The 20,379-nt window shown below is 46.6% G+C and overlaps 1 protein-coding gene across 2 annotated transcripts in view; it reads right to left on the bottom strand.

Moving 5' to 3' along the window:
* Positions 1-20,379, bottom strand: part of LOC137527493 (endoplasmic reticulum membrane adapter protein XK-like) — a 215,067-nt gene that overhangs the window by 161,746 nt on the left and 32,942 nt on the right. Inside the window, exon 2 of one of the 2 annotated variants that reach the window (XM_068248010.1) lies at positions 16,598-16,793. In XM_068248010.1, the coding sequence (XP_068104111.1) occupies positions 16,598-16,734 (137 nt within the window). In that variant the 5' untranslated portion in view covers positions 16,735-16,793. Of the gene's footprint in view, positions 1-16,597; positions 17,261-20,379 lie in introns of those variants that run through there. The other variant, XM_068248008.1, reaches the window with a different exon arrangement.

Below are 20,379 nucleotides of genomic sequence, written 5' to 3'. Positions count from 1 at the left end.
GTTGCTTAAAGGAGAACTGTAGTGAGAGGTATATGGAGGCTGCCATATTGATTTCCTTTTAAGCTATACCAGTTGCCTGGCAGCCCTGCTGATCTATTTGACTGCAGTAATAATAATAATCCAAACATTTGTATAGTGCTTTTCTCCTGTCGGACTCAAAGCGCTCAAGATCTGCAAGCCACAGGGACGCGCTCAAGAGGCCACCCTGCAGTGTTAGGGAGTCTTGCCTTGAACTCCTTACTGAATAGGTACTTGACCTAGCCAGGATTCAAACCCTGGTCTCCCATGTCAAAGGCAGAGCCCTTAACCAGTACACTATCCAGCCACTGTAGTGTGAATCACACCAGAAACAAGCATGCAGCTAATCTTGTCAGATCTTACAAAAATGTCAAACACCAGATCTGCTGCATGCTTGTTCAGGGTCTAGGGCTAAAAGTATTGGAGGCAGAGGATCTGCAGGATAGCCAGGTAACTGGTATTGCTTAAAAGGAAATCAATATGGTAGCCTCCATATACCTTTCACTACAGTACTCCTTTAAGCAACCTAATGGTTCTATTGCATTGAGCATAAATGTTAAATTTTAGGCTAGCTTCACTTACTTCTGTAGTGGTACAGTGCTTAGGGTGACGTGCCCACCACACAGTGAGATCTGGGTTCAATTCCCAGCTATGGTATGACCTGGTGTTTGACATTTTTCTAAGATCTGACAAGATTAGCTGCATGCTTGTTTCTGGTGTGATTCACACTACTGCAGCCAAATAGATCAGCAGGGCTGCCAGGCAACTGGTATAGCTTAAAAGGAAATCAATATGGCAGCCTCCATATACCTCTCACTACAGTTCTCCTTTAAAGGGAAGGTTCAAGGAAAAAAAAAATGAGATTCACTTACCTGGGGCTTCTACCAGCCCCATGTAGCCATCCTGTGCCCTTGTAGTCACTCACTGCTGCTCCAGTCCCCCGCTGGCAGCTTTCTGACCTCGAAAGTCAGGGCCACATTGCATACATTTTTACGCATTCCAGCTAGTGCAGGAACAAAAATGTACGCGTTTCACCACTAACGCGTAAAAATTTATGCGTTAATGATCCTGCACTAGCGGGAATGTGTAAAAATGTACGCAATTTGGCCCTGACCTCCGAGGTCAGAAAGCTTCCAGCGGGGGACTGGAGCAGCAGTAAGTGACTACGAGGGCACAGGATGGCTGCATGGGGCTGGTAGAAGCCCCAGGTAAGTGAATCTCATTTTTTTTTTTTTACTTGGACCTTCCCTTTAAGCAACCTAATGGTTCTATTGCATTGAGCATAAATGTTAAATTTTAGGCTAGCTTCACTTACTTCTGTAGTGGTACAGTGCTTAGGGTGACGTGCCCACCACACAGTGAGATCTGGGTTCGATTCCCAGCTATGGTATGATCTGGTGTTTGACATTTTTGTAAGATCTGACAAGATTAGCTGCATGCTTGTTTCTGGTGTGATTCACACTACAGTGGCTGGATAGTGTACTGGTTAAGGGCTCTGCCTTTGACATGGGAGACCAGGGTTTGAATCCTGGCTAGGTCAAGTACCTATTCAGTAAGGAGTTCAAGGCAAGACTCCCTAACACTGCAGGGTGGCCTCTTGAGCGCGTCCCTGTGGCTTGCAGATCTTGAGCGCTTTGAGTCCGACAGGAGAAAAGCACTATACAAATGTTTGGATTATTATTATTACTGCAGTCAAATAGATCAGCAGGGCTGCCAGGCAACTGGTATAGCTTAACCAGCCGGGCGGTATGGACGAGCTCAGCTCGTCCATCACCGCCGGAGGCTGCCGCTCAGGCCCTGCTGGGCCGATTTTCGTCAAATAAAGTGCAGCACACGCAGCCGACACTTTGCCAGCCGCGTGTGCTGCCTGATCGCCGCCGCTCTGCGGCGATCCGCCGCGTGCAGCGGCGAAAGAGGGTACCCCCAGCCTCCTGAGCCCAGCGTAGCCGGAACAAAAAGTTCCGGCCAGCGCTAAGGGCTGGATCGGAGGCGGCTGACGTCAGGACGTCGGCTGACGTCCATGACGTCACTCCGCTCGTCGCCATGGCGACGAAGTAAGCAAAACACGGAAGGCCGCTCATTGCGGCCTTCCGTGTTACTTCTGGCCGCCGGAGGCGATCAGAAGAACGCCTCCGGAGCGCCCTCTAGTGGGCTTTCATGCAGCCAACTTTCAGTTGGCTGCATGAAATAGTTTTTTTTTTATTTAAAAAAAACCCTCCCGCAGCCGCCCTGGCGATCTTAATAGAACGCCAGGGTGGTTAAAAGGAAATCAATATGGCAGCCTCCATATACCTCTCACTACAGTTCTCCTTTAAGCAACCTAATGGTTCTATTGCATTGAGCATAAATGTTAAATTTTAGGCTAGCTTCACTTACTTCTGTAGTGGTACAGTGCTTAGGGTGACGTGCCCACCACACAGTGAGATCTGGGTTCGATTCCCAGCTATGGTATGATGTATACTCATGTATGTATCCCCAGCTATGGTATGATGTGTACTCATGTATGTATTCCCAGCTATGGTATGATGTATACTGGTTTTTAAAATAGTATAATTCCCTGGCAGAAGAGACCCTCCTCCCTCCGGTAGGAGGGAATAGGTAGAAGGGTAGAGGGTGGCCAATTAAAATCTCCCTAGCAGAGTGTGTAGCAGCTGTCCCATAACTAATTAGTGTAGCCAGACAACTGAGTCAAATGGTATAAAGGACCTAGCTTGAAGGGAGGGTGGGTGGGTTCTCTAGCACTGAAAGCAGTGTGTTTGACAATAACATGTCTGCTGACAGTGAAATGAAGGCTAAACATTTTTCTCAATACAGCATTATGGGGCGAATCGAACTTCCGCAAAAGTTCGCCTGATGCAGGCGAACTCGAACCCCCAAAGTTCGCCTGGAACCGTTCGCCGGTGAACCGTTCGGCCCATCTCTATGGCTGACCCCGCACCAGCTGGAGATTGGCAACATGGTGTGGGACAACAGCAGCAATCTCCTTTCCGCTTTGAATTTGGGAAAGCTGACACATGTACCCTGCATGGCACATGTGCTGAATCTAGTCATTTAAAGATTTGTATCAACGTACCCAGGCTTAGAGGACATCCTGAAGCAGGCCAGGAAGTTGTGTGGGCATTTCAGGTGGTCTTACACAGCCATGGCACGCTTTGCGGACATTCAGTGGAGAAACAACTTGCCGGTGAGACGCTTGATATGTGATAGCCAGACCCTGGTCATGTTCTCTCGCCTGCTAGAACAGGAGAAAGCTCGTCACCCAGTACCTCTACAATTACAGTAAACGGACACAATCTGGGGAGGTGGGGATGTTTGAGGAGGGGACCAACCTGGTGAGTCGCAGTGAAGGCACCATCAGCGACTTGATCCCGTACGCTTACTTCCTGGAGTGTGCCATGCATAGAGTGGTGGATCAAGCTGTGGAGGAGCGTGAAAAGGAACAGTTATGGGAGGAACAGTTGTGGGAGCAATTTTCATCAGAACAAGATGTTTCCTTAACACCTGCGGCAGCACAGAGGGGGGAGGAGGAGGAAGAGTTGTGTGGGGAAGAGGAGTCACACTTGGATGATGAGGAAGGGGTTTCTTTGGAGGTGGAGGAGGAGGCGGCGGAAGAAGAACAACCACAGCAGGTGTCGCAGGGGGCTTGTGCTGCTCGACGTTCCCGTGGTACTGTTCATGGCTGGGGGGGGGGGGGGGGGGGGGAGGAGAACTTACCTGACGTCACTGAGGAAAAGCAAGAGGCGATGGATAGTACGTCTGGATCCAAATTTGTGCAGATGGCATCTTTCATGCTGCTGTCCAGCTTGTTGAGGGACCCCCGTATAAAAAAACTCAAGGGGAATGACCTGTACTGGGTGGAGGAGGAGGCGGCGGAAGAAGAACAACCGCAGCAGGTGTCGCAGGGGGCTTGTGCTGCTCGACGTTCCCGTGGTACTGTTCATGGCTGGGGGGGGGGGGGGGGGGGGGAGGAGAACTTACCTGACGTCACTGAGGAAGAGCAAGAGGCGATGGATAGTACGTCTGGATCCAAATTTGTGCAGATGGCATCTTTCTTGCTGCTGTCCAGCTTGTTGAGGGACCCCCGTATAAAAAAAACTCAAGGGGAATGACCTGTACTGGGTGGCCACACTACTAGACCCTCGGTATAGGCACAAATTGGCGGACATGTTACCAACTCACCTGAAGGCAGAAAGGATGCTGCACATGCAGAACAAGCTGGCAACTATGCTTTACAATGCGTTTAAGGGTAATGTCACAGCACAACGCAATAAAGGTACCACTGCCAGCAATCCTCCTCCCATGTCCATGCAGGCAAGGACAGGACGCTCCAGCGATCTCATGGTGATGTCGGACATGCAGATATTCTTTAGTCCAACGCCTCGCCTTAGCACTTCCGGATCCACCCTCCACCAACGCCTGGACCGGCAGGTAGCCGACTACCTGGCCTTAAGTGTGGATGTAAACACTGTAAGCAGCGATGAACCCTTGGACTACTGGGTGCGCAGGCTTGACCTGTAGCCAGAGCTGTCCCAATTTGCCATCCAACTTCTGTCTTGCCCTGCCTCAAGCCTCCTGTCAGAAAGGACCTTCAGCGCAGCTGGAGGCATTGTCACTGAGAAGTCGCCTAAGTCACAAAAGTGTTCAGTACCTCACCTTTATCAAAATGAATGAGGCATGGATCCCGGAGGGCTACTGCCCACCCGAAGACAAAGTCAGTCCCCACACACAGCATCTCTGCCTGCACGCCATGTGACTGGCTGCCTGCCCCAAGACTAAGTCGCTCCCCACACAGCACCTCTGCCCGCAGGCTGCTTGACTGCCTTCTCCGCCACCACCAACAGGGTCCAGTACTCTAGGCGGATTCCTGAATTTTTAAGGCCGCTGCTAGCAGCGGCCGCTATACTAATTTTTCTGGTGCGTGTACATGCCTGCCTAATTTTTCTGGCTGCACTGCAGCTGCAACAGAACAAAAGGCATGTACATGTGCCAATTCCCCTTCGTGATCATTACATTGCCGCGGTGAAGGGGCTTGCATATCACAATGAAGCAATGACCGCTGGCTATATGAGTGTCTAGGGGGTGGCACACCAAAGATAATAAGTTTGTTGCTTCATTGTGGACAGACCAGATTTGATCAGCTGGACAGTCACTGTTCTGTCATTCAGCTACCACAGCCCGACTATATGGGCTGGAAAACCGCTATCACCTGCACTCTCGTCATGGTGCGCACCAGTACAGCACGACCGTCACTACACAAACAGCTGTTTGCAGTGCGTTACACAGTGAGTTTGGTGTGTCGGTGTGAAGCAGTACTCTAATTACACTCCCTGGTTGATGTATACACGCAAGATGTTTTAACCTCCTGAGCGATAATCCCGAGCTGAGCTCGGGGTATGTCGCGCAGGAGGATTTCTCAGGCCCCGCTGGGCCGATTTGCATAATTTTTTTTTTGTTACACTCAGCTAGCACTTTGCTAGCTGCGTGTAACTTCCGATCGCCGCCGCTCGCCGCCGATCCGCCGCTACCCGCCGTTCCGCGCAGCCCCCCCCCCTCCCCAACCCCTTGCGCAGCCTGGCCAATCAGTGCCAGGCAGCGCTGAGGGGTGGATCGGAACTCCCTATGACGTCACGACGTCCATGACGTCGGTGACGTCATCCCGCCCCGTCGCCATGGCGACCAGGGAAGCCCAGCAGGAAATCCCGTTCTGAACGGGATTTCCTGCTTACTCTGATCGCCGAAGGCGATCGGAGTGAGTGGGGGGATGCCGCTGCGCTGCGGCTATCATGTAGCGAGCCCTGGGCTCGCTACATGATTTAAAAAATAAAAAAAATTAAAAAATAGTGCTGCGCCACCTCTTGGGCGATATAATTGTATCGCCCAGAGGGTTAAAGCACTTTAGGCCTGCAATTTAGCATTCAATGTGATTTCTGCCCTTAAAATGCTACTTTGCGTCAAATCCAGATTTTGTCCAGGGACTTTTGGCGTCTATCCCACTCCGCCATGCCCTCCTCCAGGTGTTAGACCCCTTGAAACATCTTTTCCATCACTTTTCTGGCCAGTATAAGTGTTTCTAGTTTTCAAAGTTCACCTCCCCATTGAAGTCTATTGCGGTTCGCGAACCTAAACCTCGGAGGTTCGGGTCATCTCTACTCATTATCAGCAGATTCTGGAGACCAATGTCCAGGAATCAGTGACAAAGCTGAAGCAGCGCTGGGGCTGGATCTTTCAACAAGACAATGACCCTAAACAGTGCTTAAAATCCACTAAGGCATTCATGCAGAGGAACAAGTACAACATTCTGGAATGGCCATCTCAGTCCCCAGACTTGAATAGAATTGAAAATTTGTGGTGTGAGTTAAAGAGAGCTGTCCATGCTCGGAAGCCATCAGACCTGAATGAACTAGAGATGTTTTGTAAAGAGGAATGGTCCAAAATATCTTCAATCAGAATCCTTACTCTCATTGGTACCTACAGGGAGTGTTTAAAGGCTGTAATTTCTGCAAAAGGAGGATCTACTAAATATTGATTTCATTTCTTTTTTGAGGTGCCCAAATGTATGTACCTGCCTAATTTTGTTCAAACAATTATTGCACACTTTATGTAAATCCAACAAACTTCATTTCACTTCTCAAATGTCACTGTGTGTGTCTCCTATATGATATATTTCCCTGAAATTTTTTACTGTAACAACCAACGATTTATACAGGAAAATCATGACGATTAAAATATACACCATATTTTTCGGACCAAACATGGGGGGAAAAGTGCCTGCGTCTTATGGTCCAAATGCTACCCAGCACCAGGTGTCCCTCCACTGGGAATCCACGCGTTAATGTGCCCCCCCCCCCCCCCCCCCGCATCCCGCTCCCCCTTGTCCTCCTCTATTCTGTCCCTGTGTGTGTCCCATCCCTCTGTCCTCATCTATTTTGTCCCCGCGGCTGTCCAGACCCCCTCTGACTCTGTGTCCCGTGGGGAGTGTGCAAGTGGCTTACTGCTGCAGCCTAGTGATGGTCAGTGGTGAGCCTCCAGGGAAAAGCTGCGGCGGGGGAGTCCATGCACGCTGAGGATATTTCCATCCCTTCAGTTCTACTGACTTAATAGATCGGGGCTTACTAAGCCTCCGAGGAAAAGCTGCGTGAGTGTCCGTGTAAGCTGCCTAATGTTTTTCTGCCTTCACTTACGCTTACAACACCAAGGCGGAAGTGAAGGTAGAAAAACATAAGGCAGCGTGCACGGACACCCAAGCGACTTTTCCCCGGAGGATTACCGCTTATCACCTCTAGCCTGCAGTGGTAAGCCCCGATCTTTTACGTCAGCAGAACTGAAGGGATGGAAATGTCCTCAGTGAGCACGGTCTCCCCCGCGGCTTTTCCCTGGATGCTCACCGCTGACCATCACTAGCTGCAGCGGTAAGCCGCTTGCACACTCCCCATAGGACAAAGAGTCAGAGGGGGTCGGGACAGCCGCAGGGACAAAATAGATGAGGACAGAGGGATAGGACAGTCACAGGGACACAGGGGACAAAATTGAGGAGGACTGAGGGTTGGGACACAAGGGACAAGATAGATGAGGACAGGGGGAAATGGGCACAGAATAGAGGAGGTCGGGACAGCAGCAGGACAAGATAGAAGAGGACAGGGGGACAAGACACAGGGGGACAAGATAGAGGGGGACAGGACTGCTGCAGAACACACGGGGACATGATAGAGAAGGACAGGGGGACGGGCAGCAGCGTGGACATGGGGATAAACAAGAACATAAGGGGGACAGGCACAGAATAGAGGCGATCGGGACAGCAGCAGGACACAGGAGGACAAGATAGAGGGGGACAGGACAGCTGCAGAACACAGGGGGACATGATAGAGGAGGACCGGGGGATGGGGCAGCAGTGGGGACACAGGGGGATAAACAAGAACATAAGGGGGACAGAGGATGACACAAGGGAGACACTAAAGGTACAAAGGGGGCACAGGAACACAAGAGGTATAAGGAGGGACATAATAATTGGGGAGGGTAGAAGATCCACAAGACGCCCCTGTACCATGGATGCACCATGTTGAGTATTTTTTTCCCCTGGTTTTTGTTACATACACACACATACTAGCTGATGGCCTGGCGTTGCCCGGGTATGTATTTGGCTGGTGTTGGCTCCGCCCACTTTTTCTAACCCTAGCACACAATTACTCAATGACCTAGTTTGTGAGCTTTGTGGTCTTTGCCATCAATAATTTGCATTGAAATTAAACAAATCTGATTGGCTGTGCACCCCCTCCTCTTTTCTGAATCCCAGTCACCCAATGACCAACTGAACCAGGTTTGAGGCTTGTGCCACTAACAGTGCAAGAATGGCAGCAATTAAATATTCCCCTTGAAAACCAATAGGTGAATTTTGATGACTTATGTAGGCTCCACCCACATTTCTGAATATTAATCCCAGTCACCCAGTGACCAACTGTGCAAAGTTTGAGTACCCTATTATTAACAGTGTAAGAATGGCTGCAGTTTAAATTTTCGCTGTGAAATTTGTATTTGTCTCCGCCCACTTTTTGGTTATGGGGATAAAAAATATCCTATATGTTATTCCAGGTATTGTACCATGTGTGTGCCAAATGTCATTCAAATCCGTTCAGCCATTGTTGCGTGATTGAGTAACAAACATCCAAACTTTACCATATTTATATTAGTGAAATATATAGTATATTTATACACGTTAATACATTATCTGTCATTTTACCACATTTAAATATAGACTTTTTCCCTTAAATTAAAATTGATTTTCTCCAGAACTACAAGGGCTGTTTGAAGAAAAATGTCCTCTTGTTCCCATTGTCCTCTTTAACATGTTAAATGTTAATGTTAAATGCGAATGGAAACTTTTAACAAAAAAGTTTGCATTAAATGCGACCGCCAGAAGTTCAAACTGTACTCCTCGTGAACTGTTCAGGCATCACTATCGGTATAATCTTGGGTGGCATTGCAGGGTTGGAGCTATACAAACGCTTTGTTAGCCTGCTGTGATGTGTTCTGTTGCTATGCGTAAAAAGAAGGGTCAAACAGAGAGGCGCACGAGTGATGTCACATGGCAGGCTGGATGAGTGGGAAGAACAATGTTCATCGCCAATGCTCAATTGAGTCAATCCACCAGGCTGATCACTGCCTGCCTGAGTTGATGGACATCCAGGGCCACTGTACACATGCTGGATTCACAGCAGAGGTGGTTGTTATTGTCCGCTTCAAACAAATTTCTTCTAGGGCGTGTATGTTAACAGTTCTTTAAGGAGCTTTCACACAGTCAGTAACAAACTGTGCAACTAAGTGCCTATAGAGAACGTTAGGGCCCTTGCACACTGGCATTGTGAGCCTGCATTGGGTTAACCTTTCTTCACTCAAGGTGCCTCGATTGCAATGTATGTCAATGCGCCTTGCAGAGTTAATGTGGTGCAGTGTGATGCACCAAGAGCATCTGATCTAATGCAAAGGCTGCATCTTTTCACCGCATGAACCACGCTTACCACACGGATTATGCAGTAATGCTAGTCAATGGTTGAAGCAGGCAGTGTGCCGAACAAAAGCATGGTGCACATGCACAGACTGACAGGAATCCAAGTGATGTACTTCCTGCCTAGCAGGGAGTAAGTCACTAACCATAGCCTCTGCATATGACCCTGTCGCTTCACCATGGCCCAGGGTCATATGAAGCCTTATTTCAGTGATGTGATGTGGTGTGTGCACTGCTCCCAACTAGTGTTGGGCGAACACCTAGATGTTCGGGTTCGCGAACGTTCGCCGAACATCGCCGCGATGTTCGGGTGTTCGCGCCGAACTCCGAACATAATGGAAGTCAATGGGGACCCGAACTTTCGTGCTTTGTAAAGCCTCCTTACATGCTACATACCCCAGATTTACAGGGTATGTGCACATTGGGAGTGGGTACAAGAGGGAAAAAAATTTAGCAAAAAGAGCTTATAGTTTGAGAAAAATCGATTTTAAAGTTTCAAAGGGAAAACTGTCTTTTAAATGCGGGAAATGTCATGTTTCTTTGCACAGGTAACATGCTTTTTGTCACCATGCAGTCATAAATGTAATACATATAAGAGGTTCCAGGAAAAGGGACCGGTAACGCTAACCCAGCAGCAGCACACGTGATGGAACAGGAGGAGGGTGGCGCAGGAGGAGAAGGCCACGCTTTGAGACACAACAACCCAGGCCTTGCATGAGGACAAGAAGCGTGCGGATAGCAATTTGCATTTTGTCGCCATGCAGTCATAAATGTAATACAGATGAGAGGTTCAATAAACAGGGACCGGAAACGCTAACCCATCACAGATGTTCATTGTTCATGTTACTTGGTTGGGGTCCGGGAGTGTTGCGTAGTCGTTTCCAATCCAGGATTGATTCATTTTAATTTGAGTCAGACGGTCTGCATTTTCTGTGGAGAGGCGGATACGCCGATCTGCGACGATGCCTCCGGCAGCACTGAAACAGCGTTCCGACATAACGCTGGCTGCCGGGCAAGCCAGCACCTCTATTGCGTACATTGCCAGTTTGTGCCAGGTGTCGTCCTGGGTTTGCGGAAGTCAGTCTGTCGGCGTACAACTGGCTAGAGGAGGGGGAGGATGTCAATCTCCTCTCTAAAGTCTCCACAAGGGCCTGCTGGTATATTTCCATTTTGACCTGTCTGACTCTTTCTTCAAGCAGTTTTGGAACATTGTGTTTGTACCGTGGATCCAGAAGGGTATAAACCCATTAATTGGTGTTGTCCAGAATGCGCACAATGCGTGGGTCGCGTTCAATGCAGTCCTAGGCCGAAGAGGTCATAGCCTAGGGTCACAAAAACCTGTTTATTTGGGCAATTTCAATGGTAGTGATGCTGACGTACATAAATCTCAGCCATGGCCGTTAGCAACGTCTGAATTTCACGAAATGTCTCATGCAGGTAGAAGACATATTGTTAGACTTGGGCTCCAAAGATGGGTTCCCTACATCTCTGCAAACCAGAGTTACAGGGCTCCAAATTTAGTAAAATCCCCCATAGGCTTTCATTGGGCCTCCTATTTACAGTTCCAAAATCTCACATCTTTTCAAAGGGCAATTGCTCAGCAGTGGCAAATTTTCTAGCATTGTAGGGACCCTTAGGGGGAACATGACTGGTGAGTTTCGGGCCCCTACGCCGAAGAGGTCATAGCCTAGGGTCACAAAAACCTGTTTATTTGGGCTATTTCAATGGTAGTGATGGTGACGTACATAAATCTCAGCCATGGCCGTTAGCAACGTCTGAATTTCACGAAATGTCTCATGCAGGTAGAAGACATATTGTTAGACTTGGATTCCAAAGATGGGGTCCCTACATCTCTGCAAACCAGAGTTACTTACAGGGGTCCAAAATTGGTAAAATCCCCCATAGGCTTTCATTGGGCCTACTATTTACCGTTCCAAAATCTCACACCATTTCAAAGGGCAATGGCTCAGCAGTGGCAAAACTCACCAGTCATGATCCCCCTAAGAGTCCCTACAATGCTAGAAAATTTGGTACTGCTGAGCCATTGCCCTTTGAAAAGATGTGAGATTTTTGAAAGTGAAATAGGGAGGCAATGAAAGCCTATGGGGGATTTTTACCAATTTTGGACCCCTGTAACTCTGGTTTGCAGAGATGTAGGGACCCCATCTTTGGAATCCAAGTCTAACAATATGTCTACCTGCATGAGACATTTCGTGAAATTCAGACGTTGCTAACGGCCATGGCTGAGATTTATGTACGTCACCATCACTACCATTGAAATAGCCCAAATAAACAGGTTTTTGTGACCCTAGGCTATGACCTCTTCGGCCTAGGGGCCCGAAACTCACCAGTTATGATCCCCCTAACAGTTCCTACAATGCTAGAAAATTTGCCACTGCTGAGCAATTGCCCTTTGAAAAGATGTGAGATTTTGGAACTGTAAATAGGAGGCAATGAAAGCCTATGGGGGATTTTACCAAATTTGGAGCCCTGTAGCTCTGGTTTGCAGAGATGTAGGGAACCCATCTTTGGAGCCCAAGTCTAACAATATGTCTTCTACCTGCATGAGACATTTCGTGAGATTCAGACGTTGCTAACGGCCATTGCTGCGATTTATGTACGTCAGACTCGCCACCATTGAAATTGCCCAAATAAACAGGTTTTTGTGACCCTAGGCTATGACCTCTTCGGCCTAGGACTGCATTGAACGCGACCCACGCATTGTGCGCATTCTGGACAACACCAATTACTGGGTTTATACCCTTCTGGATCCACGGTACAAACACAATGTTCCAAAACTGCTTGAAGAAAGAGTCAGACAGGTCAAAATGGAAGAATACCAGCAGGCCCTTGTGGAGACTTTAGAGAGGAGATTGACATCCTCCCCCTCCTCTAGTCAGTTGTACGCCGACAGACTGACTTCCGCAAACCCAGGACGACCAGGAGGGCAGCAAACAACACAAGCCGCAGCTAGTGCCCGAAAGGGAATGGTATCGGCAGTGTCCTTGGAGTGGGAAAATTTTCTGACACCCATGCAGCAGCACACAGAACAGCAAGCGTGCAGATCCACCTCCAACACCGATCGCCTGGAGAAGATGGTCAAGGACTACATGTCAGATGGCATAGCTGTGTTGAACAATCCATCTGCACCCTTCAACTATTGGGTATCGAAGCTAGACACCTGGCACAAACTGGCAATGTACGCAATAGAGGTGCTGGCTTGCCCGGCAGCCAGCGTTATGTCGGAACGCTGTTTCAGTGCTGCCGAAGGCATCGTCACAGATCGGCGTATCCGCCTCTCCACAGAAAATGCAGACCGTCTGACTCAAATTAAAATGAATCAATCCTGCATTGGAAACGACTACGCAACACTCCCGGACCCCAACCAAGTAACATGAACAATGAACATCTGTGATGGGTTAGTGTTTCCGGTCCCTGTTTATTGAACCTCTCATCTGTATTACATTTATGACTGCATGGCGACAAAATGCAAATTGCTATCCGCACGCTTCTTGTCCTCATGCAAGGCCTGGGTTGTTGTGTCTCAAAGCGTGGCCTTCTCCTCCTGCGCCACCCTCCTCCTGTTCCATCACGTGTGCTGCTGCTGGGTTAGCGTTACCGGTCCCTTTTCCTGGAACCTCTTATATGTATTACATTTATGACTGCATGCCGACAAAAAGCATGTTACCTGTGCAAAGAAAACAGACATTTCCCGCATTTAAAAGACAGTTTTCCCTTTGAAACTTTAAAATCGATTTTCTCAAAAACTATAAGCTCTTTTTGCTAAAAAAAATTTCCCTCTTGTACCCACTCCTAATGTGCACATACCCTGTAAATTTGGGGTATGTAGCATGTAAGGAGGCTTTACAAAGCACGAAAGTTCGGGTCCCCATTGACTTCCATTATGTTCGGAGTTCGGCTCGAACACCCGAACATCGTGGCCATGTTCGGCCTGAACCCGAACATCTAGATGTTCGCCCAACACTACACGTGACCCGTTCGGCCAATCACAGCGCTAGCCGAACGTTCGGGTAACGTTCGGCCATGCGCTCTTAGTTCGGCCATATGGCCGAACAGTTTGGCCGAACACCATCAGGTGTTCGGTCGAACTCGAACATCACCCGAACAGGGTGATGTTCTGCAGAACCCGAACAGTGGCGAACACTGTTCGCCCAACACTACTCCCAACAAGTGTAAGGCCAGAAACCTACTTTGCGATTTGAAAACTCTTGCTAACGTAATGCTATGGGTGTGATCCCACTTGAGCGATGTGATTTTATAAAAATCCCCCATAGCATTGCATTAGCAAGAGCTTTTTCAAATCACTAGCAATTAGAAATCGCTCCTAGTGGGTTACTGGCCTAAAGCTGAACTAACGGTTTACATGCATGGAAAAAAAGTGCCCCTATGTGGTGCTCCCATCAGGAGGGGAAAGCCTCTGGATCCTGGAGAGGCTTCCCCCATTCTCCTCCACAGGCCCATTCCAGCGCGGGGACACCCAAAAAGCCACTCGTTGATGGCTCATGCATACACACTAGCACAGACCAGCCCTGGCGGAAGAAGCTGAGCCCGAATGGGTCCATGCTACTGCGTATGTGTAAGTCTTTATACATGCACGCCACAGCGGAGAGAGTTCCCTCACCCATGTTGCCAACTCTGACCACTGTGCTCTATGACACATTGTATATAAGAACTGATACTCACTTCTTCCAGCTGTGCAGGAGGAAGTATGGTGCTAGTCTACATTAGGGGACCCAGAAGGATTCTCTATAGACAAATGTACTCTTTCATTTGTACGAAAAAGGGGACCCAACAGGAGTTACTATCCATGCCAACATCAGACTAGGTTTAGTAAAGTTTTGTGAGCGGAGGGGGTAGCCGAAGTGAGCACCGTGCTTGAAGGTACAATAGACCAGGTATGCAAACATAGCGTTAGTGTTTCCCCATTGGTTTCCTAATTCTTATAAATTAGTGGTTGCACCCAAATATAGCGAGTTTGTCTTGAACAGGCAGGGAGACATTATCTACTGGGATTTCCATTGGGTCCCCTAAAGTAGTCCAATGCCAAAAGTATTGGAATGAGGCTCAAAGCACAGCGGCCAAAGGGTAAGTTAACTTCAGCCCGCTGTTATGGCCAACACGTATAAAGGCTCTGTTTCTGGGAGGCAAGAAATTTGGGCGCATGAGCCAGGTGGACAAAAAGGGCGCCACCATTCACTCCCATAATAAATATCGTTTAATGGGTGCCCAACAGGAAAAAAGGGCTAGGGGTAGGTAGAGGGAGGGTTCTGTGTGAGAGTAGGGTTAGGTATAGTTTTAGTAAAATTCTTATTAATCTTTTATAAAACGTTATTATACATTTCACTTTTTAAACAGGGAAGATTAACATGTATAAATACATCAGAGGGCAATATAATAGCTTGGCGGATGAGCTTTTTGTCCCTAGGCCTTCTCAAAGGACTAGAGGACATGATCTGCGCATGGAGGAAAAACGTTTTAGCCATTTATTTAGGAAAGGGTTCTTTACAGTAAGAGTGATTAAGATGTGGAATGCATTGCCACAGGAAGTCGTTATGGCAAACTTTATACCTGCATTTAAATGGGGCTTAGATGCTTTCCTTGCGTTGAAAGACATCCATGGCTACAATTACTAGGTAATGCCTAATGATGTTGATCCAGGGATTTTATCTGATTGCCATCTGGAGTCGGGAAGGAATTTTTCCCTTTAGGGGCTAATTGGACCATGCCTTGTAAGGGTTTTTTCCGCCTTCCTCTGGATCAACAGGGATATGTGAGGGAGCAGGCTGGTGTTGTACTTTATACTGGTTGAACTCGGTGGACGTATGTCTTTTATCAACCAAAATAACTATGTAACTATGTAACTATGATTAACGTTTTTACAATTGCTGATTTCATACACATTATTTAATGATTTCTAACTTTATAAAACATTATTTTTAAAAATATAGTACAATTTTTTTTTAAACATTATTCATGCTTATCGTTTAAAACCCTGCGCCCTTTTTTCCCCGACGCCCTTTTTTAACGTACGCCTGTTTCTGGGCTGGTGTAAACCAAGAGTGCCTCTGAGCACTTTAAAAAGATAGCACTTTAAAAAGCGCTTAGCTAATGTATTAGAATGGGATGAATCACACCAGAGCTTTGTGATTTTTTTCCAAACGCAAACTCAGATCCTGCAGCATTTCTGCTGATTTCTGAGGCGATTCAGCCTCAATGTAAAGTGCACGAAAGTGGAAAATCGCTCTGAAAAGCACTAGATCAGGGCAATTTTCCAAAACAAAACCAGGATGATAGTCCACTTTAGGGGACCCAGCAGGAAACCTCATAGGCAATAGTGATCCAATCACAACACCCTCTTACAGCACAAAGTGTTGTGATTGGCCGAATAGTGTGGGCGTAGTTTACTACAACCTATCTGACACCTAACAGTTTGAGAGGGTGCTGTTAGCGAAATTTCCCTATGAGGTTTCCTGCTGGGTCCCCTAAAGTACACTAGCAGCTGTACCGTACATAAACAAAATGCTACAAAAATCGATAGGCATAAATAGAAAATATCTAGGCACATACCTAGAATTGCCTTGAAAAATCACTTCAAAAAGCGCTGAGCGTTTGCAATTACGCTAGCGCTTTTCGGTGTGCACTGGCCCCCTGTCTGGCATGTTTATAAGGCATGAGGATACATTTGTAGGGAGTTAGTGGAGTTGTAAATTAAAATCAATTGGCTACAAGTTTATACAACTAAAAATTTGTACTACAAGCCCCAGTGGGGAAAATCATTTAAAATTTGACAACAGGAAAATGGAATCAGCAGGGGCTGAAGTTGAACTTTGTGAAAGGCTATCAGAGTTGGAGCGAAAGTCCTTAATCAACACATACAGAACAAAGCAATCAGCAATAAAGTGTTTCTTGCAAAAAGTAAACTGTTGTAAGTTACTGCTGAAATACAATTTCAATCAAGGACCTGCAGCAAACACATCCATGCTCTTGTGCTGTGTGTGTTAGTTACTCCTCCCATATTCAACCACCAGGTAGAGAAAGAAAGTAATGTCGATACTATACCTGATCACAGGCCCAAGTTGCAGTAAATGCATTAATAAGATAAGGGGGCGATCTCTCCCAAGGTCCCTGTGAATAAATGTCAGAGTGAGCTGCACAACGATAGCAGGAACCAGCATGAATACAATTGTTAAGGACATCCACACTGCATCTTCTGTGTGACTGTACTCTGCAGACACTACACAAGCTGCCACGGTTTCTGCACAAAACAGGAAAGTGGACGTTAGGATGCTGAAAGGAGGATGGGTTTTTGTCGTTATTAAGATTTTTCCCCCATTTTCTTGCACTTCTCGGTTACACTTGGTGGTTCCGCACACGTCACCCATCGCCTCAGAATACTGTTAAGATGTAAGGACCTGATGACTCTCGAACATAGATAGGCGCTGACGCTGTCTATACTATAGACGCTTGCTTGTGACAGCACGCTCTCTGAAGAAAATACATTTCAACAAGACGGCTATATCATCTCAGTAAAGTCTGCAAATAATGAAGCAGAAAGTAGAGGTCCGATGCATTGCAGCCAGCTTATTCCACAATGATTTACAAGCTGTTTCTTTTTTTAAAATGTTTCTTTCTCATTTCCGTATTTTAAAATCAGATTCGGTCTCGCTTTACAGCACCACCCTATTTCCTTGCTTCACCTCTCCACACCAGCTGCCTAGTTTGTTGATGTATAGCAGCAGGTGTCTATTTCTGCTCTCCCAGGTCCTAGAACCCTCCTGCTAAATTCTAAAATGATGTTCAATGTGGAATACACTTTTTTGACATATGGATAAAGAAGCCCAAAAATGTGAAATAACAGTTGCACGATGTTTATTCTATACACAAGACTATGTACACAATTATTATCATACAGGTTTTCCCCTCTGGCAGGTGTCACATACTGCACACAGTTTTCCCACAAACAGAACTGCATGAGATGTGACAGCTCATGTTGATCAATGGGCTGGGTCACATTTATGCCTGGTACACATTTTCAATTATGATTCACCAATTTACCACCTATACACACATATTTACCTCTATATTCATACTACAGTATGAAGGTAAACAGATATTGAATACTATGACCAGATTGTGTAGGTAAACCCTCATACTATGTGGAGGCAGTAAAATGAGTCAATAATTGGCCAATCAAAGGGCTGGTTCACACGGGCGTCTGCGGAGCGTTTTTTAAATGCAGCGTTCAAACGTTAGCCGGGCGCATCCTCTAAGGGCCACAAAAGTCCACCAGAGTTACATCTTTCCCTACTATCCATGTCGGCCTGGAGGGGGAATAGTGATTAGCGCCACCTGCCGGATGCGCCCGGCTAACGGATAAGTACCCACCCGTGTTTAACTGCTAATATTTTAATGGCTTTTAAAGAGACACTGAAGCGAAAGAAAAAATATGATATAATGAATTGGTTGTGTACTATGAATAATTACTAGAAGATTAGCAGCAAAGAAAATATTCTGATATTTTTATTTTCAGGTATGTAGTGTTTTTTCTAACATTGCATCATTCTATAATATGTGCAGATTACACAACACTCAGCATTCAAAATTATTCTTTCAGAGCAGTCTGTGAACTAATGACCTCTCCTCTGGCAGAGAAAAAGTAAATAGTTAAATAACAGTTGAGATAATAAAAGTCAGAAAACAGCCCTCTCCACGACTTTGAAAGGCGTAGAGCTTAATGGCTTTTTTGTATAGAGATAACAACTGGATTTTCTGAACTCTTCCTGTACTGGAAACAATTAGACTGATGTATCTGATCTTAATGTTTTATTTATTAGCTGTACTACACATACAAATCATAATATCATAATTTTTTTTTTCGCTTCAGTGTCTCTTTAAAGGCTTTTAATAGCTTTCAGATCGTAGCGTTTCTGAGCGTTGCGTTTTCTGGGCTATAGCTGGCTTTTACGGGAAGTGTGTGTTTTTAAAGAGAAAGGGCTTGGTTATGTGCCTGCAGGAAGTGTAAATACCTTTGTACTTCCTGGGCCTTGAGGAAGCAGCAAAATATGGCATGATAGTCCATATTCTGGTGCTGAATATTTGTGGGGGTGGGAACCATTACCTGCAATAGCCACATGCATGTTCCTGGAAAAATCCTTGGGAACAAGCATGCCGGTATAGTGGGCCTTGGGGAAGCAAGACACATTGAATAAAATACTGTAATTTGTTTTTAAAGAATAACACATTTTATTTTTTAAACAATAAAGTTACATTAAACAATGGTTTTCTTTTCAATATTAATAATATGTTAACTGTATAATGTAACATTATAAAACTGACACACAGTTGCAGGCAGTGGAGGTGAGCCTGAGAGGAGAGAGGTCTGTGGCTGATGAAGAGAAAGTCCATCACCTCATGGGGGACCCTCTGTCTGCAGCCTGGGGAAGGCAAAGCTTCACCCCAAGCCACAGACAGATGGTCCAGCCATGAGGGGATGGACCATCTGCACCACAGCCACACATGTTGTATAAAACAGTAGCACACACAGTTTCAGCCAGTGGAGGTCAGCCTGAGAGGAGAGAGCATACCTCACAGCCTTTTGAGATGAAAAAGAGGGACACTTATGCCACACCCCTGATCATTTCCTGCCACACGCCCCCACCACACCCCTAGTCACGCATACCATAAAGATTTAATCGAAAAATATGTTGTTTTATAATTCAAACCACACTGGTCCTTTCTATCCTGGCTCATTTTCCTCCATATTAACATTTTAAAATTAGTAATATATCAATTGAAAGCATGGGAATAAAGTTTAGAGTCAATCAAACACATTTTTTAGTAGAGAAATATATATATTTACATAGAAAGAGGGACTAAGTCCTGAAAGAGGGACACATGAGGAGGAAAGAGGGACAGAGGGACAGGGCTCCCAAAGAGGGACTGTCCCTCCAAAAGAGGGACGGCTGGAAGCTATGAGAGAGGTGTGTGGCTGATGGAGAGAAAGTCCATCATCTCATGGGGGACCCTCTGTCTGTGCCCTGGGGAAGGCAAAGCTTCACCCCTAGCCACAGACACATGGTCCAGCAATGAGAGAATGGACCATCTCCGCCACAGCCACACATGTTGTATAAAATCTAAAGTCAGTAGCACACACAATTTCAAACAACATAAAAACTGTTTCATTATATATCATTAATACTTGGCATACAACTCCTAGACTCCATGTGTAGAGAGTAGTGATGTCGCGAACCTCCGATTTTCGGTTCGCGAACACCGTTCGCGAACTTCCGCGGAAGGTTTGGTTCGCGGAAAAGTTCGCGAACCGCAAAAGACTTCAATGGGGTCAACTTTGACCCTCTGAATCACAGTCAGCAAAAGACTTCAATGCTGGCCACAAAAGTGATGGAAAACATGTTTCAAAGGGTTTAACACCTGGAGGGGGGCATGGCGGAGTGGGATACATGCCCAAAGTCCCGGGGAAAAATCTGGATTTGACGCAAAGCAGCGTTTTAAGGGCAGAAATCACATTGAATGTTAAATTGCAGGCCTAAAGTGCTTTAAAACATCTTTCATGTGTATACATCAATCAGGGAGTGTAATTAGAGTACTGCTCTACACTGACACACCAAACACACTGTGTAACGCACCGCAAACGGCTGTTTGCGTAGTGACGGCCATGCTGGACTGGTGCGCACCATGGCAAGAGTGTAGGCCAAGGCGGTTTTCTAGCCCATATGGTTGCCAGGCTGTGGTAGCTTAATGATAGAACAACAGTGACTGTCCAGCTGATCAAATTTGGTCTGACCACAATGAAGCAACGACCTTATTATCTTTTGTGTGCC

The sequence above is a fragment of the Hyperolius riggenbachi genome, chromosome 8 (genome assembly GCF_040937935.1).
Source record: "Hyperolius riggenbachi isolate aHypRig1 chromosome 8, aHypRig1.pri, whole genome shotgun sequence".
NCBI lineage: Eukaryota > Metazoa > Chordata > Amphibia > Anura > Hyperoliidae > Hyperolius > Hyperolius riggenbachi.
This window is presented reverse-complemented; position numbering and strand designations above follow the sequence as displayed.